The sequence below is a fragment of the Oryzias latipes genome, chromosome 3 (genome assembly GCF_053564925.1).
Source record: "Oryzias latipes strain Hd-rR chromosome 3, Olatipes_Hd-rR_3.1".
In the NCBI taxonomy this organism is placed as follows: Eukaryota; Metazoa; Chordata; class Actinopteri; order Beloniformes; family Adrianichthyidae; genus Oryzias; species Oryzias latipes.
In genome coordinates, this window is record NC_136239.1 from 18,045,623 (window position 1) to 18,069,496 (window position 23,874).

Sequence of the window (23,874 nt, forward strand, 5' to 3'; positions counted from 1 at the left end):
CTCTCTGCCTGCAAAACTCTCTGGTCGCTATTATTAAACATTAAACATGCCTTCAAAATAAGTGCATGGAAAATCCAACTCACCACAATGCTGAATGTTTCGAGGGAATCTCCCGTTGGGATAAATCCGTATTTTAACTAGGACTACTGATACTGTCTATTAAATGTAGCTTTCTTTTTTTGGAAGTGGAAGGCTCCTCTTCTGTCTCCTGGCTGGGCCATTTCCACTTGACAAAGAAACTTTCCAAAGATGTTTGTTTTTTATTCATTTTGCTAGTTCATGGGTTTTATTTTAGTGGTATCCTATAACGTGACCGAGACGAGCGAATTGGCCTGCGTCAAGAGTAACAGACGGATGTAACAGAGAATCGGGCAATTTTTCAAAATAAAACATCTTTCAGATTCCGAAATAAATAAAACGGAAGTCACGCAAGTTATTTTTTCTGTGCGGCCCGGTAGCAAATGACCCACGTATCGGTACCGGTCTGCAGCCCGGGGACCACTGCTATAGAAAACCTAAGGACAGAGCTGAAACTCAGGGTTACCAAGCAACAGCCACCAAATCTACGGTTTATGTTTTAGAAATCAGGTTTGCTTTGGCGACCACTGAAGGGAGTAGCATGTTTTTGACAAAAGGAAAATACTGCAAGTGATGTTTCTGATATTTATTTGGAGATGACTGCACAAACTTTAGGTAAACCACAAAGATGTACAAAGACCAGATTTTGTTTGAAGGGGAATCGGTGAGCTTTAGGCACATTACAAATCAATGCGGTTGGACATTTACCCAAAAATAAAAGGACTGAATACATAGCAAAGTAGCAATGAAGAGCATATGAAAGCACTTACTTGGTGCTTAACATATAGAAACTAAAAAGAAAGTGTTTAATAGTGTCTACCAGCAAAATTGTATTGATTTATTCGCTGACTGAATGAGCCAACAGCTGGGAAAAAATGTCAAAATATAATCACACATTTTTAGCAAAGGTTTCCCAATTTGGAACAACATAGGAGAATATGAAGTTGCTAAAAAAATACAGGTACCAAGATCTTATCAAGCTAACACAAGGCAAGAATTACAAAGCGTCTTTTAGAGCAAAACAGGCAAAAACAAGTTGTACATAGACGTTCTTACACAAACCAAAGGGTGCATAATGTGTCTTGTCTAGTTGCATAACATTTAAGCTTTACATGACACACTCCCAATTTGTAATTTCAAAAATAAAACATTGTCACAACTTTATGTACATTTTATACACAAACAGAAAACATGCAGCAAAGTTGAACTAGCTCCAGATGAGAACAATTATTTCAAAGGGGAAAAAAAACAACAACGCATTGTTTTGTATGAGATCTTTTCACCGAGTCAATTGAAAGAAATTGCGGTGAACAGTTGACAATGTTGTGGCTCTTGTTGTTTCCCCCAGAAGTGGGTTACACTGTCTTGACAGAGGGGATTGGCAATTCTCTAGTTTCCGATTACCTTTCAGCATTACTGTTCAGAAGCACAAATTTAACCACAACCACAGCAAACAAAATGTATTCTTGTAGCGTCTTGATAAAGATGACGAGGTACAAAAACCAAGTCAGAAAACATTTACCCTTCATGGATGTAAAGTAACCTGATGGTGAGTACGTGTGGTTTTGATTTACAGTTTGTCTCCTTGAGCTTTTATCTTTCGCTCCCAAAGTTTTTGATGATCAGAGAAGCCCTGCTTGCCCTTGTTGAAGGAATTAGGTCCTGCAGATGTTGGTGTCTCCCTAAAAAATAAAAAACAGTAGCTTATTTATCTAAAAGGTCAAAGACATAGAGGGCATGGGGGGACAAAAGCAAAGGCAGGAAATTTTCAAGTGTGCAGCTACCTCCCAATGTTCTTCATCCTCATTTTTGCTTCTGGGGGCATCTCTTCTGGTTCACTCTGTTAGACAGAAACTATATTAACTTTGAACGGCGAGGTTTCACGTGTGAGGCGTGTGTCAACTTACATCGTCGCTGTCGTTAAAAACAGATGCCAATGCTGGCTTCTTTGGTGGAAGTGATGGGACAGGCTCTTTGGGCTTCTAAAAACACAAACCAGAGAAAAAGACGACAACATTTGGACAAAATGGAGGGGAAAATTCTATGGATGTGGATTTCCAACACACAAAAAAAGGCAATTCCTGCTTCTCACCGTTGCTCCAAGTTTGATAGATATGGCGTTTGATTTGGTTGCCGCCTGGCTGCTCATGCTAAAGCCCAATTTGGAGACTTTGCGAGGTGCCGGCGGGTCTTCTGAAGACTCGTCCTCCTCTTCAGCAGAGAGGTGCTGGGATGTACGTTTGTAAGCGGCCCCATCGCCTCCCACAGTACTACAAGAGACAGGCTTAGTTTTCACTCTGTCTCCCTCCTCCTGCGGCCCTGCTTGAGGCGAGACAACTCAACAGGGTGAACAAATGTTATCTGGGACTTCAAAATTATTCATTTATGTCTACCTTTGTGGCGTTTATGAAAACACAAAGCGACGGAGAAAAACAATTAACGCCACTAGAGCTGCTGACTAGCTTAAGCCTGGCTAATTGAAATTAGCTTGGCTAACGTTTGATTAGCATGCTCACAATTTAAAAAAAGAAAAAAGATAGAGAGATATGACACTTTGGACGGAGCAATGGTTTACTATGTTACGTAGCTAGCTTAAACACAACAACAGGATAACATGACTGACGTCTAAGGGATTACATTTCTTGCACAAGCTACCTAAAAGCTAGCATGATGATGATGAAGTTGTTTCGTTAAAACTTTATGCACGCATCCACTTCGTTTTAATCAATAATAGGCAGATAAATTAAAACATTGCTAAACAATTTGAAATTTTCTACCATTTTTAAAACCATTGCAACTGCACAAATATCACCTCCGTCGTCGGTGTAACTTCTCCTGTTTTGCTTGCTATCCGCCATCGTCGCTTCTATGGAGTTTTCCGGTTCTTGCCGCTGGGTGGCGCTATGGGTTAAACCAGCATGTAATTAGCGCAGGAAGAGGAAGAACGGCAAGATGACACCAAGCTAACTTGACGAAAATGTAAAATGGTGAGACTAAAGGAAGGATTTGCGTAAATCTGCTCGTTTTATCAGGGATTTTGTCACAATATAACGTGCTACATTTCAGTAAAATTTACTCTGTGAAAGTGTTTCTATGTGTTGTTCTGCCATCTTAGTTTATTCATCGTTTTCGCTATCATGCTGGTACTACTTAAAATATTTTACCAAGCTAGTCGTAATGCCACATTTATGTTATTTAAGTCGTTACCGTTGTTATTTCTTCTAGATCATCCGAGGTTGGGGTTAAAGAATGTAGCAAACGAGATGGGGCAGTCGTTGTGTGTATGTTCCCGTGGCTCCATGACCATTGACAACAAAAAATATTATTTTGTTCAGAAACTTGATGAAGGGTGAGTGTTGATGTATGTTTAAGTCCCTACTGACATTTTTCATCTGTAATCAAACCTATTTTTAATATCAAATAAACCCTTTTATGGGCATATGAACAGGTTGATAAAGTTGATCTAACCGGAATCATGTATGTCAGTATTATTCACAGCATCCTTTGCAGCACATAAAGCTCTTTCAGTTCATTTCCATCTGCAGTTTTACACAGTTATTAAAAACTATTATAAAAATGAGTTAAAAATGTATTTTTTTAACATTTATTTATAGAAAATGAGTTCTGTGATGCAAAAACATTACAATACTCCTATTTTTATTATTTGTAGGATAACAAACCTCTGTCTGAAATGCTGACAAGTTTTTAAGAAATGTTATTTTTCAAATTCTATGCCACCTTTTTGAAATCTTTACCTAATTTGACTTTGGTGGGGATTTCACAGAGTAAGCCCCAATACGTAGGGATAATCAGACCAAATATAACTCATTGAATCAGACAGTCTTCCTTGACTTCATCCAACATTCCTCTGCTGGGGCAAGAGGTGTTGATTTATGAGGTAAATGAACAACACCTGCAGATATGTGGCTCCTCCCTAACAGGAAATCATGTCATTTAAGAAAACTGAAAGCCAAGCTCAACAATAACGACTAACTAGCCTTACACATCCCCGGATGATAAAAATAAATAAATAAGGACCCTAAAAATATATCTTCATTTGACAATTTAATGTTTAATTCCAGTGAGGTTTTTTTTTTTAGTTAAATTTAAGTAAGAATGAATATTTTTTTCTTATTATTCTGTTTTTGTTACTTTTAACCTTCAAAGCATTTGCTTCTTCTGAGTCATTCTCTTTTTTTCACCCACAGAGGCTTCAGCTATGTTGACCTGGTTGAAGGGGCAAAAGATGGGCGTTTTTACGCCCTGAAGAGAATCTTGTGTCATGACCGGGAAGGTCGCAAGGAGGCTCAGACCGAAGTGGAAATGCATCAGATGTTCAGTCATCCCAACATCCTAAGCTTGGTGTCACACACTTTCGTCGATGCTGGAGGGAAGACGGAAGCCTGGCTCCTTTTGCCGTATATGAGTGTGAGTTGTTCAAGCATCTTCCAGAATGACTACAAGCATGTATAAAGTGATTTAATTCCATTTTCTTTACATGTAAACAGAAAGGAAGTCTGTGGTCTGTTCTGGAGAAACTAAGAGACAAAGGGAGCTCAATGCCTGAAAAACAGATTTTGCAAATCTTCCGTGGAATTTGTTCTGGATTGAAGGCTATTCATGAAAAAGGCTACGCACACAGGTAATTTATCTCCACAGGCAGCGGTGGAAATCCAGCATAAAGCTTCATCTAAAGCTAATTCAGTAACTTTATAAATAAAGCCAAACATTGCTCCTATTTTAGCGTGGAGGGTTTTCACATTTTAAAAATTTAAACTAAAAGAGAAACTATGATTGAAGATGTAACGCAATTGTATAAAAGTCTTACGGTAGTTAGACCCTGGAAATAGCAGAGGAGTCATCTGAAATTAAATATAGTGAGGATTCTGGATGGTAAATCTGACTGAAATGAAAAGATGAAATGATAATGCGACCATTTCTATTGGTCTTTGTTAGCAAAATTGTGCCAAAGCTTCACTTGAATGAAATAATCAAATTACAATAATGGGTTTTTATAGTTGTCCCCTTGTAATGTATCAGTGTTACTTATTTTGTAGTCTAAGGTTTTCATTTTTGATAGAGTAAATTACACTCAAAATACAAGACGAGGCTAGTTCTGTATTATCTTGTTTGAGTTTAAAATCGTGGGTTTTGCTGATATTTGGCTTAAATGCTTGGATTTAAGTCCAGGACTTGGTGTGATGGAGTTCGCTTCTGAGAATGTTTAAGAGCTCCAACTGTATGAACACATGCAATGTTCTGTGATTTGACAGAGATCTAAAGCCCACAAATGTGCTTCTGGATGAGAATAACAAACCGTTACTGATGGATCTGGGCTCCATGAATCGTGCGAGAATTGAGGTGAGCGTGTAAAAAGATTAAACACATTTAACCAACTACATTTAAAATGCACATATACAGTACATACTGTTATTAAAATGACAAAAACAGTTAAAAGAACGTTAGTAAACTGTCATTATTGAGTTATTCATCCTAGAAAACAGATGAATTTCAAAGATGTACAAGTGCTTCAATGGTTGACCTTGTTCTCCCTCTGGATGTGAAAATCGTTTTTTTTAGTATTTCTTAGCAAACCAGCTTTAAATGTCAGCTATTTGTTTAAAAACTAACTTCCTCCTAAACCTTCACATCTTTAAATGAACCTTTACTTTTAATGACCCATTTTTCCTTCCCAGGTGAAAGGATCCAGAGAGGCCATGACCCTACAGGACTGGGCGGCCCAGCGCTGCACCATTTCCTACAGAGCTCCTGAGCTCTTCCACGTAGAGAGCCACTGCATCATAGATGAGCGCACTGATATCTGGGTAACGTTGCAAGTCCACTGTCCTCAAGGACTCGTACCTGCCTTTTTCTGGAGCAGCTTTTTCTGAAACCTCTGGAGAAAATGACTGAAGCCGGCCTCTCCTTTGATTCTGCTTTTCCTTCAGTCGCTCGGCTGTGTGCTGTACTGCATGATGATGTTGGAGGGCCCTTATGATCTGGTGTTTCAGAAGGGCGACAGCGTTGCTCTGGCTGTCCAGAATCCAGTCAGCATCCCGCCATCTTGCAGGTCATTATTGGAGGGTTTTGTCGATCTGTTAACCTCCTTTATTCCTTTCAGAAGTTTAAGAAAAGAAAAAATATTTTGCTGACGTTTTTAGTGCTTGTTAAAAAAAAAATCAAAAAAATAAACAGACTTTGGATTTATTTTGGAAGAAAAACTTGCAAGAAATTTCTTATGATGACTATAAAATGAGGGTTTATGGTCACCAGTGGCATTTAAATGCTGCTGTCACTAAGCAGAGTACACCCAAGCTAAAGTGAATCCCCTAACATGCTGGGTTTTTGTGATTCATGTCACGTTTTTTCCCCTCAGTATAAGCTAAATTGTGAATGGAGGATGTGTTGGCTGATATTCTCTTGACCTGTTCACAGGTATTCATCAGGTCTGCAGGTGCTGCTCAGCTCCATAATGGTCTCAAATCCCCAAGAGCGACCGAACATCAGTTGGGTGCTTGACCAGGTTCAAGACCTGCAAAATCGCAGTCCGAACACCGAAACCAACATGGTCTGATCGGATCCACTGTATGCAGAGACCAAACCTTTACACGCCTCAGTGAACTTCTCTTTTTTTGTTTGTTTGAAGAATTAAATCTAAAAAGCTGGTTTTCCATGGGACGGTTGGCAACAAAAGCCTCATCCTCCACTTTATCTGATCAAAGCTTTCTTTTAGCCTTTATTTTAACTCACTAAATTATTTGAAGAATGTGAAATGCCTTAAATCTATAAATATTTTCCACAGTGCAATTATTTCTGGTGATGTCAGAAAAAAAATGCTTCTTTTTTTGGCAACCTTTATTTTGAAAAATCTGTGTATTTGTTCTTCCTGAGACCTAAATGAGGTGCTGCTCATGTGTCTGATGGCTCCATGTGTTTTGGATCCACCTCACTTTAAAATTTGCAGTGGAGACAGATTTGACCAGCTTTGTTTGAAAGCAAGAGAATCAAATCCAAGCATATTTATGTGGTTGTTTCGTTTCGGTTAATTCCGTGGAGAAAAGTGAAGAAATAATTCAGTGAATGCAAGAAACTGCAACTATTTTTGTCCCCCAGATGGAGCAAGGCTCACTATTATCCTTTTTATTAGTTCTTCTAAGTTGACGTCTACCCTCTAGTGGCAGCAGCTTTAACAACTATTCTTCTAAAAATGTATAAACTTTTGTTTAAAGTAGTATTTTTAGATTTTGATATGAAACGAAAACGTACACATTAAAGCTCTGCTTTGGATTTCGGATTACTTTCACTTCTGGGCTCATGTAATTCAATAATTCAGTTTTATTTATTTAGCCCACCATTACAACACGGTTGTGTCAATGAGCTTTAGTAATTGTACATAACATAAATGAGTTATAAAATACAATAGCTAATTGTTCGTTTACTCCTTTAGGGATTAATTTTAGGAGTTAAATGCTGCTCACTTTGTCTTTTATATTTCAGGAAGCTTCTATGTTCATTCCAGTGACTGTTCATGTTCTGTCTAGAGGAGCACCATGTTTATTCTTTTATTTAAAAAAAAACAAGGCTGTCCTTCGATCACAATTGTTACAAACTGTAACATCTGTTTATTTTAAGTTGGAAATAATTGAGGGAATATATTTTTCTGTCACTTCACTTTGTATTGTGTTTTTAAACAGTCTTTTCCATTCCACTGATTCCTGTGTTTTATTCTTGTTTTCTTTGTAATAATCAGACTTGTGTTCTCTCAGGGTTCTCCCATAATCCTCTGGCTTTCGTTTCTGAACCTAAACTCTACCTTTAAAATGTCTTGACAGTAAAAACCTTTTGGGCATTTAAATTGAATGCTTTTTTTGTGACTGTAGTGCAGTAATTTAGGACTGTTTGACCACCTTTAAAATATTCTGCTCAGTTAGCTTGTAGACATCATATTTGAACTGTATTTTGGGAGTACTATACAATGTTTGAGGATACTATGTGTTATTGCAAAGTTTGGATTTAGCCAGTATAATGAACTGTTGTGTTGTTGTGAACCGCAAATTGAAAAAGGTTTAATGCTGCATCCGAAAGACAAAAAGTTCTATTCGTATTGGTAAAGGTACCAGATATTATTGTGTGCTTTTGATGATGATGAAAAGTCCTTTATTCATATTTTAAAACACAAATAAAGAGAAAATATCTACACACCTGGTGTGAGTGGTTATTTAAATATGATGGTGCTTTTAAAACCTTTTAAGTAAAGCAAATTAAAGCTTTAAACAGTTTGTTGAATATATAAACTAACTACGGTACAAATGATAAAAATCATTGTATTTAAGATTTGAAGGGCTCGTAGATTCACCTGCATTTTCTAAGCAGTAGTATCCAGCTGCCACAAGTCAGTGCTGTTGCTGTAAAGGCCTCTGGGATTAAAATGAAAGCAGTTCCACACAAAAACCTTGACCTTAACATTTCAGCTGTTTGCTCTCACACATCCTTATAACACTATGTTAGCTGAATTACCTGCTTCTTTTTTTATTGTTGCAGCTGATTGTTGTGGATTCTCTTCGATCTACAGCAGGGGTGCCAAACTCATTTCCACCGAGGGCCACATCAGTATAGCAGCTGTCCTCAAAGGGCCGGATATAACTTATACATGTAACTAAATGTAATGAAACATACATGTAACTACTCCTTAATGTTAAACAACTAATTTATTTATTTATTATAACTTTTGAAAGTGACAATTACAGTTGCATAGAAAACATATGTTTGCTTGTTACTCTATCATAAATCCTTTTAAATTTGATTCTGTCAGGTTAGATTATATGGACAGTGTTTAAGTCCTAATGTATAGTTGCCCAATCTGATATTTCAAGGCAGATTCCCCCTATATATATATATATAAATACACACCAATTTTTATTTTTCATTTTAAGAAATCAAAAATTTTCATGCTCTCGGGGGCCACATAAAATGACATGGAGGGCCACGTTTGGCCCCCGGGCCTTTAGTTTGACATATGTGATCTACAGCATCTGAGAGAATCTAAAGCAATCACTGACTTAACAAAATTCATAATTGACTAATATGTCGCACAATTGTCAAGGTTGCTCATTTTAATTCATTCTTGGACTATGGTATTTATGTAGTCGGTTTGTTGAGGTTTGTTGGTATCTTGGGGGGTTGCTTTATCGAGTAAATTGTTGCCCACAACACAGTCTACCCCTCCTGATTTTAAATGTGACTGTTCTTTCTACATAAACTTTGAATAAACAAGTTGTTTTGTGGTAATCAGCATTTTCCTGGAGCTTTTTTTAAAAAAAAATTATCAATTGAAAGGCTAACCAGTCTTTTGAAATAGTTTAGTCATAAAAAATTGTTGAAATATTCTTGATTTGAAAAACTGCTTATTAATAATGAGTACTAATTGTCTTTGTAAATAACATCAAGAAGTGTCCTTTTTATCTTTGCAGTTGATATAATATACCTTACCAGATGCTTATAGTGCTCCCTTAACATATTTTCATTTGAAAAATGATCTGGAATCTGATTCCATTTTCCAAAAGATTCCTGGTTCAGGTCGTCCGGATGCAGTCAAGGCTGCTGAGGCATTAGCCAAAAATCCCAAACCAAGATAACAAAGACCAATTCATCTAGATTTTTGCTTCAGTTTAGATCCTTTTCCAGGCATTTAAATAAAATGGGTTTGGATCTGTATGCAAACCAAATCATCTTCAAATAAATATACATTCAAGGCCTTAAAGCGTTGAACAGATTAAATATTTATACATGAGGTGATGTGTCAAGTTGTGAATCATTTAATGATCAGGTTGCTCCTGTTAAATAAATCTGTTAAATAAATGGTGATGGAAATCTTCAATGTACAAGAAGAAGAAAAAGATTTTGTCAGCCAGAAGATCCTTGAACATGGTAAACATTAGTGGAAGGAGATGTTTTCCTGACAGTTTATGTGACTCAGAACTTTTGCCGTCACTCAAGGCCAAACTAGTTTGGGCTGCAGCTGACAGAGAAATATAGGCACTGCCATCCACCCTTCTGAGTAGATGAGTTATGACTTTGCTTGTTATCAGGGCGTTCTTTCTACCCAGGAGCTTTCTGTGCGCCCATTAATTCATGGGAGTGTTTGGGTTAAAATGCATAATGAGTTCATTAGGGGGGATTGGTGTAATCACAAAAGGTATTGCCTTAATTACTGGCGCATAGCCAGACCTATTCGTTCTCTGTGAAATCAGCCACCCTCCCTGTCCACAGAGCTTGCTAATTTAATTAAGTGTACAAAAAGCTACACCCTAACGTCACCCTCAGGGGCAATTATGGCTCCAGAGATTGAAAGATCTCCGCTGGGGGTATTTTTACTCCCTGGCAGGAGATTGCTTGTGTCAGTTAGCTGATTGCATTGATTATATTGATTTGTAACAGCTTTTCGGGTAATTTCATCTTCAAAGGTGAAAGCAATATGGTGGCCCAGGAACTTTTTTTATTTATTCTTTTTTTATTTAGATGCTGCAAGACTCTCTTGCCAAGTGATTAGATGAAATGGAGTTCCACAATAAGTCTTTTAACATCAGAGTTGGGGGCAGGGGGGTAGCGATGGTTTTTACTCCCCTTATAAGGTCAGGACAGGTCGAAAGTTGTGAATTCTTTTATAGGCATCACAACCCTTTTAATAGTGGAGGATTGTGCTTTGGTTGTGAGGAAGAGGCAAAAAAAAAGGCTTCAAGTGATTGAGAGAAAAGAGACACAGCTTCCAAAAAAAGATTAGACTTCCCAAAGATACTAGCTTTAATCTTTGTATGTTGATGTGGTCTTTCATCTTTATTTCTTCCTCTAGAAGTCATGACTTATGGTTGGGGGGTCTCCAGGAATGTATAGGTGGCTCTTTATTAGTGGTGTAACAATTCATTTAAACAACAATTCGATTCATGTAATAATTTGTTGTTGACGATACGATTCGCAGTCGATATTGGTTCATTTTGAACAATTCGATCTGATTCACTGACCTAAATTCCAGGACATCTTTAGCCAAAAATTCAAACAGTGTGACTCAGTAATGAAGACTTGACAAATACATTGACTGTATTTAGCCTGAGCAGTACAGTCCGTTTCGGTATTTGGAGCATTTCTGTTATAAAATTGACCCATCAAACCGTATCGAATCATACCATTTTTGGGCACCCATTGGTTGTAAGTTCATAGAAAAACAGAACGACACAGTTAGGGCGGAGCTACAGTCTTCACACAATGAAACCCAGTCATTGGCGTAACGTCATTATGACATGAGAAAACACAAAACCAGTGCTAACGTTTCGGCTGTATTTTTAGTTCTTCACTACCAGCAATCTTCTCACAAACAACAATAGATGACTTGTATGGACGAAGCACCAAAAGCCAAGTGGGAAAAAGAGCTGCTGGATAACCTCCATTGTCGTTGTTGATAGCTTTACTTTTGCTGTAGTAGACTACTATGATGTATACGCACTCGGTCCACACTCCGTATGAGCCGTGGTGGTCCAACTTCGAGTGGAAATGCTCCCCTGAGTTGCCTGGACCAATCTAAAGGAGTGCATGTTGCATCACCCATACAATTCAATTGCCATTTTTCCACGATACAGACAGCAGTGATTGGTCAGATTCGGTCTGAGTCAATGTTTCTATGGCAACTATTGTCACCAATCAGGAGTGAGCTTGTTCGATGGATCGGCCTTAGACAGATTGGTCTGGTTGGATTGTAGGATTCATCGATTAAGGCGATAATCGTTACACCCATGCTCTTCCAGCTACCATCAGTCAACTTTTTGCTGCATGATAACCATTGTGAAGTATAAAAATATGAAATGTAAACATTTCATTTCAAAATTCCATGAAAAAAAAGTACAACTTTAAGTAAACAGGTTTTACATTTTGACCTGTTTGCAGAGCAAACAAATTTATTGCAGGCGTAGCTCGGCTTTTCAGGTTCCCACATTAGAACCAGCACAGAAGCTGAGTTTGTGAATCAATAACCACGTGAAACTGCATGACAGTGTGTGCCATCGCCCTTTTGAGAAAGCTTTGTACCGCTCTGTGTTTGCCACCATGTTTGCAGGACATTGCACCATTAAACTTTTATTAAGAAAAAGGGCAAATGTGGAACGAAAACAAGTTTGTTGGAGCGTGCCCAATCAAGCTGTTGTGAGGCAGAGGATTCAAGATTCAATGGTCACCTGTTGGGGGGGAAAAAAGCTGCATTTTATTTAAAATTATACCTTTTGTCAATATAGAAACTCTACAGATACAGCATCTGTTTTCCCAATTAGGGAGACAGATGTGGCCCAACAAATTAGCTTTAATTGCAGGCCTGTAACCTTTGCTAAGCATGGCACAGAAAAAGAGGGGCTAATAGTTTGATGAGCAGTTCATCAGTGCTGATTAAGAGGATGGGATGACATGATAATCCAGAGGTGGTGTGGTCATTAAAGGTGGCCAAGGAGATCAAATTAGCTGATTAAACAAGCTGCCACCCCGCAAATGTCGAATGGGCAGAAGGGCTGGCCCCGGGGAGTGATGGATGAGGAGGCGTGGAGGAGGCATTTATGTCCCTTGCGGGTACGAATGAAGTGTCTTCATCACTTTAGGGCCATTATCATGTCAAAAGGCGAGAATGGTGCTTGAGGGAGGGGAACAAGTGGAGGGAGGAGAGGCAGAAAGCCAATCTGCATTCTTGAGGTTTATTCATTTTCTTACACACACACATACATAATGCCCACTCCCTCTGCCCCTCCTCTCGGGCTGCTCAGTTTACCGTAAGGCCATTTAATTTTCCTGAAATAGGGATGTGACAGCTGTGTCATGCTGATGAGAAGAGTGGCAGTTTGTCACATGCCATCTATCTTAGCTGTGATTCTGCGGAACTCCCTTCTTCTCTTCTGGTCCTGACAGTTCTTCGTGTCTCTTCACAGTTTCTGACGTGCCAAACTTTTTTCCCAAGTCTGTTAAATGCAAAAAAAAGGGAGATGGGGGGGCTGCCATAGGAATGAGACAGCCAGTACTAAGCTGTTTTCCAATTCCCTTCGATTGTTGTAGGTCTCTTTACTGTCTGACCTGACTCAATTATGCCAATTGGATGTCACCGTGACACCATGTGGTGTCAGTTTAATGAAACCCAGAAAACGGGTTTAAATGTGTGTGAAGGTTTTAAAAAGGGGGAGTAAAAAGATGGAGGAAGGAAACAGCTTGTTGGTGGAATCTGTATCACTCAGCATAGATTACCTTGCAGAGCAAAGGACAATTTAAATGTTGGTGATGTAATTTCCACCTGTCAGTTCTGTCAGGGTGCGATAAATGTGGAGCCATTACATAAATGAGATGTAAACCCCCACCATGCATGCATAACATGGCGCTATCTATTGAGTTTTGTCAAAAGAGAACACAAATTACACTAACTAAAAACTTGACCATTCTTACTAAGGGCAGTCTGTCGCTGTAAAACTGTAGCAGAAGCTTGGTTTGAATTGTTGAGCCTGTAAGTTGAGCCTGTTCCCTGTGCATGTTGGACTTCGGCATGGAGGCCATTTGTTACCAATTTTTTTCATAATCTATATATTGAGAAAAACATCAGTCCAGCCACTGAGCTGCTTTGGGTGACTGGACAGTCTGCATTTCTACCTTCATTCACGTGTCTGTGTCGATTCTCCCTCAGTCAGGTAGATTCCATCAACATAGTAGGTTAAAAAAACACTCAACTGGACTTGGTTTATCTTTTATTAATGCAAAATTGTAGTTCTAAAATACAGTAGCTCCGCTCAGAAGGACATTTACGGAACACCTTTCCAGGGAGGAGGATACAAGCAACCGTGATAAGTTTCCTTGGTAGGGTGGCTGGGCACTCCCGTTGCTCCTCTACATTAAGAGAGGTCAGTTCAGGTGACTTGGTTCTGGATTTCTCAAGGATACCTCCCTAGAGAGGTGTTCCAGGCATGTTTCTCCAAGAGGAGGCCTCAGCATCTGCTGGAAAGACTACGATCTGGGAGCGCCGAGGAATATCACTGTCAGAATTAAAGCACATGACTGTATTGTTTTGAGAAGAGCAAACATTTTCATGGAAAACGTTTTCAAATTTGATTCTGTCAGAATCATAAATCCGGCATAAATCTTTCTCTCAGAATCATTCTGAGAGAAAGATTTATGCATCATGTGACGCCACCAGACTGCAAAATCCAACATGCAATTAACAATATACCAAAAAACAATTCTACACAGGTTTATTAAAATAGGCTATTTTAGCTATTTTATATGTTTCTAAAGTTTAACAACAGCAACACTGCACCACAATTACATATTTCTCTTTTACCTGATAGGGCTTAAATTTATCTCAAGTGTTCCTATTTTAGACAGAATGATGGTCCTACAAAATCAGTCAAGGGAGATGTTGTGTGGTGTGGATAATTTGTAAACAAGCATATATAGATTTTTCATTCCAATAACACAAACAAATATTGCAGGGCCACACAATCACACACATGCACACCTAGAGACAATTTAGGAATACCAACTAACCTATGAGGCATGTTTTTGGACTGTGAGAGGAAATTGGCGTGTATGGAGAAAAATCACATGTGCTCGGGGAGAACATGAAAACTCCACACAGAAAGGACCTAACCTGGATTCAGGCTGTGAGGCAAGAGCGCTAACCACTGCACAGCCCAACTCTATACACGCATTCAAAATTTTAAGGTATTTTGTCATACCAAATAATTTCTCTGTCTCATCCTTTTGAGAGGACAACCAATAGTGAGTAGCATATTCCTCTCACACATTGCATATTTGTATGCAACCTCCAGTGCAAGTAGCTTTACATTCAAGCTGACCCGCAAGTTCATGTGTAACCTCTACAAACAGTGGATGAGGTGGCTGTGACTACGCCTCAGTCACTGTAAATGGTACCAGTTGCTTTGATGCTGTCATTCAGACAGATTGCGCTGTTCTTAACCTGTTTTTGAACCCGGCGTGCAACACAAAAGCCAGCTGTACACGATCATACCAGTGCAAACATGTCTTCACATTAATGCCACTTTATTCATCGTTGTTACCTCATAAGTGGAGGAAGGACACATTCATTTTGAGTCAGCAGAAGGATCATGTGTCACACTGAAAACAGGCTGGATTAGAAAGGGTCAACAGTGCACCAAAGGCCGGCATAGCTGGAAAGCCTCATCATTGGCTGAACTGCCAAACAGTCCTGGGAAAGCAAACATTATTATTCCAGATAAACACTTTTATGGATCGATATAAGAGGACAATTAAATGCTGTTTTTCAGACCATCCAAATCAAGTCATTTGAGTCTGTCTTTCGGTTCAATCTCCCTCAGAATTCATCAGAATGTCACAAAATTGAGTTTACGAAATTGACTTTGAAAATTATTACTTGTGTTTTATGACTGAGAAATAAACCTCAGTTTTTTTTTTTTTATTTGTTTCTATTTAATAATTAAAGACGAATCACAGAACTTCAGTAATGCAGATCAGCATGAAACAGTAAGAGCTTGTAGACCTGAACGATGGGCAGCAGAGAAAGGGAGGATGGGAAGGTCAGTGTTTCTCTTGCTGCAAGGAGGGGGAGGTATGGTCATAGGTGTTGGTGGGTAGACAGAGGGGGGATTTAATTAGAGCGAGTGCCTGCATTTCCCTCTGGCATCCTGTTCCAAATTACTATTTGCTGCCAAGGGTTAACTGACATGATAAATGGGATCAACCGCCCTTGGATACACACACGCACACAAACAGGTGTTGCAAAGAAGAAACTAAACAACTTAGTTTTATTACTCAATTAAAATGCTTTAATATGTAGGTTTTAAGGCAATATGCAGCATATTTTAATACACTGCACCAAAACCCTGCAGTCTTTGCTGTTTAGAAAAAGCAAAAACAAAACAGGTTTCTTTTTTAAGTCTGTTTTCTTTTGGGGCCTTTCCAACTCACTCAGAGAAACACAAAACATTGCACATATTTTTAGTGCTTACAATTGAAGGTCTATAATTGAAGGTATGAGTTTGGTCATACCTAAAGCATCTGTGGTCATAGAAAGCCGTGTATTTGTTTTTTTTTTTAAATAAAACATAAAGCAAAGGCCATGGTGAATAGTACTGCTGACCAAATGGAAAAGCACAATGCACCCAATGTGTTGTGGTTCTGTTGGACATGCCTCCTCCAGAGGCAAAACACCTGCTGCTCATTCCAACCATCAGCACCTCCACACCTGCTGGCCATCAAGGACACTATTTACTTCCGAGGAGGACCTCCAGCCAGCAGCAGATTATTGTTCACCTTGTGGTAACAGTGTTCGGCTTCTAACATTTAGTTGCATCAAGGAGCTACTCAAATCAAACTTTTGCACAATCCCTTTTCAGAAAGTCCATCCTATTAGCCCGTCTGCCTGCCTGCCAGTCTTCATGCTTGTCTGTTTGTCCACCTGCAAGTCCCTATGCCAGCTGTGTCTCATCCTCTCTCCAGCCAATTGAGCCAAATCAATTCACTTCTACCAGTTTGTGACCTCACTTGGATTCAGTTATCCACCACCTTCTCCTAACACAATGAAGCTATGTATTTATGTAATGTTGCATTGTCTGGACACACCCTATGTATTTAAAAACACATAGTAAAGTCCTGTGAAAATTGTCACTTGCATTTTTGGTCTTTTGAATTTGTATTTTGCTAATCTTAAATCTTATATTTTATATCCCCAAATCCTTACATATCTTCACTTTTTAAATTATTTTTAATATTTTGTTTTCTGTTGTATCTGAATGGCAGCCTTTCTTTATATCTTATTACACTGTACTAAGGTTACAGTGAAGTCTCCCTTTTATAAGATTCTTGCTATGCTGTGCATGTTTCTGATGCAGTGCAGTATTTTCATTGAGCTGCAGGGATGTTGCTGTGTGTTTGCACTGATCCCAAGCATCTGTTCATGAGCCTCATGTTAGTTTAAGCTGCTTTTTGAAGGCTGATTCATCTTCATGACTCAGTGCTTTTGTGTTTCATAAAAGAAAGACTCTAATTTTAGACCCTCGGAAGGTTCACCCACTTTCACCTGGAGGTCAAATGTAACCTCACCGGTATAACTGTGTTTTTTATGGTATTTATCTGTGTTCAGTCAATTTGTGTATTTAGTCTAAATCAGGGGTGTCAAACTCATTTTCACAGAGGGACACATCACTTTAGTGGCTGTCCTCAAAGGGCCAGTTATAACGTATACATATAAGTAAATGTAATGAAACATAAATGTAACTACGCCTTAATGTTAAAAAACTCATTTATTTATTATAACTTTTTAAAGTGACAATTACAGTTGCATAGAAAACATATGTTTGTTTGTTACTCTAGCATAAATCCTTTTACATTGATTCTGTCAGGTTAGGTTATATGGACAGTGTTTAAGTCCTAATGAATATTTGCCCAATCTGATATTTCAAGTCCAATTCCCCCTAGATATGAATGAATACACACCAGTTTTTATTTTTTATTCCAAGAAATTAAAAACTTTTATGCTCTCGCAGGCCACATAAAATGACATGGAGGGCCACATTTGGCACATGTGGTCTGAAGTGTGTAGCACACAAGTTTAGGATGTTTTTTTCATTCTTGAGCACAACAGACCACTCACAATACAAAAACTGCAAAGAAAAAAATCTTCAAGTGTGCAAAATCCAAGAAGACTTGAAGATGGCAGATGATAATCCATGTCTGGATGTCTGGACTTCACTTGAGCACCAGGTCCATTGAAAAACCACAACTGTGTTTTGGCCTATACTTACTTTCTACCTTTATTAAGTCCCATTCACCCAACCACAGGCACAGTGGCAGAGCTCCAGCAGACCACCAGGAGCATCGTAGGGGCTGTCTTGCCCAAGGACACTGATAAGCCGGCATCAAGCCTGTAACTTTTCAATCGGAGGTTCACCACTCTACCTCTGTGCCTCTGTTTTATAGATAAAGTGCTTCCCTTCATCTCCGAAGTTTATAAATGTTTTTGTGACGCAGTAGGGTTTTGTTTAACTTGCTGTGGCTCTTCTGTGTGTGTGCTTACAACCACACACTTCAGTTCTGGTAAACTTACCGGTACAACTTTTTTGTGTGTTTGTTGTTGTTATACCCCTATACTTATGGCTTCACATCACTTTAAACCTGTGAAGCCCTCTATATCAAATTATTAACAGAAAAATTCAATTTCTAAACTAAGGTATTTTTTAAACCCTTTGAAGAAATCCACAAAAAATATTTGCTATATATATGTTTCCATGAGTATAGATGTATATTTACTGTAACTTTTTATATGAATTTCTGTTTGTTTTTAAAGTCTTGATAATGGATCTTGAGTCTGTAATAAAATCATCAATTCATTACAGATAATATATACTGTATGTTGAGTGATTTGGTTAGTTTTTGCTAACAACAATGTTAGTTTAAGAAGCAAAAGTATTGACATAAATGTCCAGGTGAAAAGCTCCTAATTTCTCAACTCTCTCAAATTTGATTCACACATTTTTAGCATGGTATAACTGTATTATAAAGAATTAATTATTTACAAATGTTACCTTCTATCTTTACAGCAAGTAGTCAATAAAATAAAAATTAAAATTTATTTAAAAAAAGAAATTCAGCATTAATTTTTGTAAAATTGGCAAAACATTTCCTGCCAAAAGTGTTTTTGAGATCTGGAAACAGCTGTTTTGAAAACAGCAGGAAAAGCCCTTTTGGCCATAGTGGAATGATGATGAACTACAGGGCAGAAAACGTGGACCAAGTTCTATACATTGTGTTTTTAAAGGGCCTATATCATGCAAAATTACATTTTGAGCTTTTTAGTGTATTATAATGTTTGTTCCTCACAAAAAGAAAACCCCAATTCCTCTAAAAACCTCTGAGCACCAGCCCTTCCCAATCCACAAAAACCAGTGGGTTCTCAAAAGCTGACATTGACCAGTGAGAACAGCCCCTTCCAGGAACAGTCAGCACCACTCCTGGGCTAACACACACCCACTTTCTCTTCGGAGCTAGCGGTGATCGGCAAAAACTCTTGGATGTTTGAATGTTGTTTGGTTTCGTGGGCGAGACGCAGACACGCTACAGAGGCCAGTTTTAGGATGACATCATGAAATGGGCGTCACCCATAAGGGGTTAAAGCCGGTGCCCCAGAAATCAAGTCGCCTTGCTTCCGGGTAGAAAAAAAGTTCATGGAAATAACTAATATTCATTAAAAAATGTGTTCTATTGTGTCCCAAAGGCAATATATCATGATATACATGGATATTGTTGACTATAAAAGGCTTAGGAAAAGCATGGTATAGGCCCTTTAAAGAAACATAAATGATAATGAGAAAGTGGTCTCAAAACGGTGTTGATAAAATATGATAAAGGCATTTGTAACCAAAGAAGTAAAACAAATACTTTCATTTGATTAAATTTAACTTCAAAATTGTGCTTTCTCAGACTTCTTGGTAAGTGGATGATTAGAGTAAAGGCTTTGGCGCAGGTTATTTTTCTTCAAGATTTGTGATGTAAATTCAAAAATATTTTTTTTTGTTAATACAGCTAATCTTTTCAGCAGACGAATCTCTTTTTAGTAATGCTACGAGCTCCACCTCCATCAGGTAATTTCTGTTAGAAGGCCTTCAATACTCCCAATTTTGCAAGGAATTGATCGGTCTCTGGATTTTGGTCAATGGACTAATGGAGTTACATTAGGATTTGTCAATCTGTAAAATTGCAGCAGAGGTAAATCACAATATTCTGGTGTGTTTTAATGGCTCAAAATTGATTTGAAGGTTTGTCACAGGTGTGACAAATCGTGATCCACATCAGGACGGTAAAGAACAGACTTAAAATTCCTGAAGGACTCCAAATACATGTTCTGTTTGTATTCAGGTAAGTCTTACCGGATGCAACATTTAACAGAAATGTTTAAAACCAAAACCAAAATCTGTTTTATTTGTTTGGCAATATCTAAACTGCCTTCTAATTGCATGTCTCAGCAGCATCATCCAATCCATTGTTGGCCCACTTTGTAGCCCCTACCTAAGGTGGGTTTGATTCGAGTGCTTTTCCCTGTTTCCACTCATCTTTTCTACACTTGCTGTTCATTATTTCTGCTGTATTTACAGCCACAAGGCCAGACGGGTCAGGGAGCTCATCCCTCTCTGTCAGCATGCTAATTGGTTTGAATGGAAAACCCCTCCTCCCAATAAAGCATGCATACTCATTCCTTAAAGTCTAAATCATTCTTGGTCAGCTTGCCACAAATAACACTAGAAGGACAAATTTTCTGGCATTCATGGCTTTAAAAAAGTATTTCTAGATGTCACTGTTTGCTAAGAATCTGCTTATCTTCACTGATTCCTCTGCTTTAATGATAGCGTCTAAGAAAAGAGATTTTTTGGATATAAACAAAAACTTCAGGTATTTTCCAATGTTATATTTACCTTGTAGATGTTCTTAAATCTATTAAGAAACTGTAACTTGGATTTAGAAGGTCCTTTAAAATAAAGCAGGCATTGTTGTCGAGGTCATAACAGTTTTCTGTTCTTCGTCTTTTGAACTAGATTGTCTGAATTTTTATTTTCCTGGTGAATAAACTGTTATACTCTCAAAGAATGTCCTTTTTATCTTTTCCCTTCAATCTTTTCATCCTTTTGAGTTGTGTCCTGCAGTTTTTTTATCCTACACCTACCATAATAGCACCTGTGCTCTCTTTATTGACATTGAATCTGTACAAATATTCTTTTGAGATCATGACTGTTTGTGATACCATGTTTGCTCTTGGGTTCACTGACGTGTTACATTTTGGGAACCTTCCACATGAACCAGGTTGGGACTGGCTCTATGAGGAATTAGTGATTCAGAATGTGTGAGTGGCGTCAACAAACTGGAATGAAACGCTTACCATGAGATTAGTCTTGTGTTTAACTCACAACTTCAGTCACTATTTTGAATGTGTGTTGTTTTGTTTAGCTCATTCACTCACACTTGTACAGACATTTCATAAAAATGTCTACTAATGGGATCTGTAAAGTTGTGATAAGAAATCATTGGTTTGGATCAAAAGGAGAAGAGATCTGTCTGCGGGCGCTTTCATCCTTTTCACAGAAATACTCCCCATTGGAAAGCGGAACGACCCCATTTCAACAATGTTTTTCTTCCACTTGTTCGTCCTTCTTCTCCAAGTAACCCGTGCTAACAGCAGTAAATAAATTCCTCCAAGCGGAAAGCATGCCAGAAGACCAGCTATCACCAGCAATGACCTGTCATTGCATTGTACAGCAATGAATATCTAAATGCCATTTTAGAAAATAAATGTTTGACAAGCAGTGATGGGAAGGAGATGGGTTGAAAATAAGCTGTTGGGATGAAACCGAGTTTATATGCAGAAGAAACTGGGAGAGTACAGTAAACAGCTTGCGGACGGAGATCTTCAAAGCTCTTGATGACTCTCAATATCCTCATAAATGGGCAGATAATGCATTGCAGAGAGCCACGGCAAGATAGCAGGGTGAAAGTAATTATGCCTTTTTGTGACTGACGGGCCGCATTTATCTCTTATCATACAATGGGACCCTTGTATGGGTGACCGTAAAACACAGGCTGTTAGATAGAGAGACCGATTAAATGGTCATAAAAGCGCGGCGTTGGAATGGATCAGGTTCAAAAGAAGCTGCTGTTTCCATGGTGTCAACAAAATAAGAAGCAGGTGAGTTGGGAAGCAGATCGCAGTGTCACAGGGTTGGAATTCCCCAATCAAGACTGAACCTGGGCTGTTTTATGTGGACGACATCCTTTACAGTTTATCCCATGTCAGAAACGTTCTTGAGCTGCCTTGAAAGTGCTCAGATCAAACAGGAGAGAACCAATAGAGCCATTCTGATTCAACACAACCTGTCTGAAACAACAGTGAAATTCAACACCATGAACAAGATGAACAAACTTACACCTATTTATATTCAGGGTAAACTTTCTTGCATTCAGCTTGCCTCTTTTAATGATCCAATCACTTTCACTGTTACTCAAATGTTCCTCAAGATTCTAAAACACTCAGAATAAAAAATAAACATTAAAACAAAGCTGGATTTCTACAAACAACATTTTTATACAATTTTTAGTGCAATTCTTTCAGCTTTGAAAAAATGATTTGTAACCAGGAAAATTTGTTTTTTTATAGATTAGAATTTTAATGTTTACAAAGAAGTGATTATTTTACTATCAGTTCTACTGCCCATCAGTCTGGAGGCTGTAAAAACAGTTGGGTTTGTCAGAGCGAAGGACAAAGCATGATTTATGTTTGCAAAGTCTTGTTTAAATAGGACACGAGAATTGAAACAAGCATGGCCATAGTGCACACGTTTGACCATGAGGCCGTGTTGTTTTTGTCAAAAACCACACAGCACGGCAGCACAAACACCTCTGACAGGCTGAGGAGGTGGAGGATCGTTCACACTGAAGGCTCTAAAGCTTTTCTGACAAATATTTATTTCTGCAGCAAACTTTTTCCAAACTGGATGCATTCAAAGCTGGGTTGTTTCAGAGTTTGTGATTTTGGTTAGTTCTTTTCGGCAGGCGAGAAAGCTCGTCCAAACTTTGGAGCAAAACACACAAGCACACTGGTCTGCCAGAATATCACGGTTCTTGTTTTGCTTTCTTGTGTGTTTTCACTAAAGCCTAAATGCAGACAGATGTCAGCTCACAAAGCAAAGAGGGGCAAATAAGGATGTTTTATGGGCAGATATCGAGCATGAAATATTGAGGGCGCAGCCTTCTTTTTTTTTCAGAAGCCAGAGCATCATATTCTGGTCCAGTTATTTAAATCAGACTCCTTTTGAGAACAGTTGGGGTTGATTGAGTTCATTTTTACACTAAAGTCATGTCAATAGTTCTTCACAGCATCTCAGCATCTTGTCATTTGTTTTAAAAATGTATTTATTCTTCTCTTCTCAAGTTCTTCTCCCTTCCTTCTGAGCCAAATGATCTTAAATCATTTGATGGGCATCCCTTCTACTTACAGGAGGTGTGAACATCCTGTAATGTCACTCAGGATTACGCCACACAACATGCATTCGTCTCCTGTTCCTGCTTGGTTCTGGTTGGGCCACAGGGGTTGCTGTATCTGCTATTTATGAGTCAATATCGGTATCATTACTGAAAAAGATTTAGAAATCCTCAATACAAACTTCTTCCTGCATTGCTAACGCTATACGCTTTAAAATGAAATTTTGAACCTCTCATATTATGTGCTTAACCCCATACTGTATATGCCCCCCCCCCGCCCCATCTACTCTGCTGTCCTCATTTGTCCCTTTCCAAAGTCCCCCCCCCCCCCCCCACACACACACACACACATAAAATGCTCAGCCTGCGCCACTGGTGAGAGAAAACCAGAATGGGAGAACATGCAAACTGTACACTGAAAGACCACGGTCTCCTTTGCTGTGAGATGAATGTTAACCACCAGACCATAGTGTGTAACAAGACACACTGACAATGTCCAGGCTCTTTGAAATTTGATGCGAAAACAACCTAAAACAAGTGAAAGCGTTAAAACTGTTCCACACTTTCACGCAAAATCCCACCGTATCCATGTCCAAACATGCCCTTCATATGGCTTTTACCTGCTGTTTGCTTTGCCTCCATCAATCTATTCTGTTTATATTCAGAAAGTAATGGCCAGTTTTCTACCTTCCATGAAATATTGTCTTCCCTGATGTGTGCAGCAAAGGTTTTCATTAGCTCTCACATGATGAAGGGGGAAAAAAT

The 23,874-nt window shown here is 38.6% G+C and overlaps 2 protein-coding genes across 4 annotated transcripts; one reads left to right on the top strand and one right to left on the bottom strand.

The window, feature by feature from the left end:
- Positions 1–649: 649 nt before the first annotated feature.
- pcnp (PEST proteolytic signal containing nuclear protein) lies at positions 650–3,045 on the bottom strand. 2 transcript variants are annotated; one of them, XM_004067094.5, is made up of 5 exons: positions 2,891–3,045; positions 2,171–2,397; positions 1,986–2,060; positions 1,863–1,918; positions 650–1,760 (listed from the first exon to the last, which is right to left on the bottom strand). In XM_004067094.5, exons 1-5 carry the CDS (start codon positions 2,934–2,936, stop codon positions 1,649–1,651), a joined length of 516 nt encoding a protein of 171 aa, XP_004067142.1. In that variant the 5' UTR covers positions 2,937–3,045; the 3' UTR covers positions 650–1,648. The 2 variants fall into 2 exon arrangements, with proteins under 2 accessions (XP_004067142.1, XP_078801245.1); XM_078945119.1 differs by having other exon boundaries at positions 2,171–2,400; positions 2,891–2,983.
- On the top strand, positions 2,925–8,277 carry stk16 (serine/threonine kinase 16). 2 transcript variants are annotated; one of them, XM_004067093.4, is made up of 8 exons: positions 2,925–3,065; positions 3,304–3,427; positions 4,287–4,506; positions 4,587–4,720; positions 5,352–5,439; positions 5,775–5,903; positions 6,027–6,148; positions 6,514–8,277. In XM_004067093.4, exons 2-8 carry the CDS (start codon positions 3,342–3,344, stop codon positions 6,650–6,652), a joined length of 918 nt encoding a protein of 305 aa, XP_004067141.1. In that variant the 5' UTR covers positions 2,925–3,065; positions 3,304–3,341; the 3' UTR covers positions 6,653–8,277. The 2 variants fall into 2 exon arrangements, with proteins under 2 accessions (XP_004067141.1, XP_011489098.1); XM_011490796.4 differs by having other exon boundaries at positions 3,049–3,221.
- Positions 8,278–23,874: the final 15,597 nt, after the last annotated feature.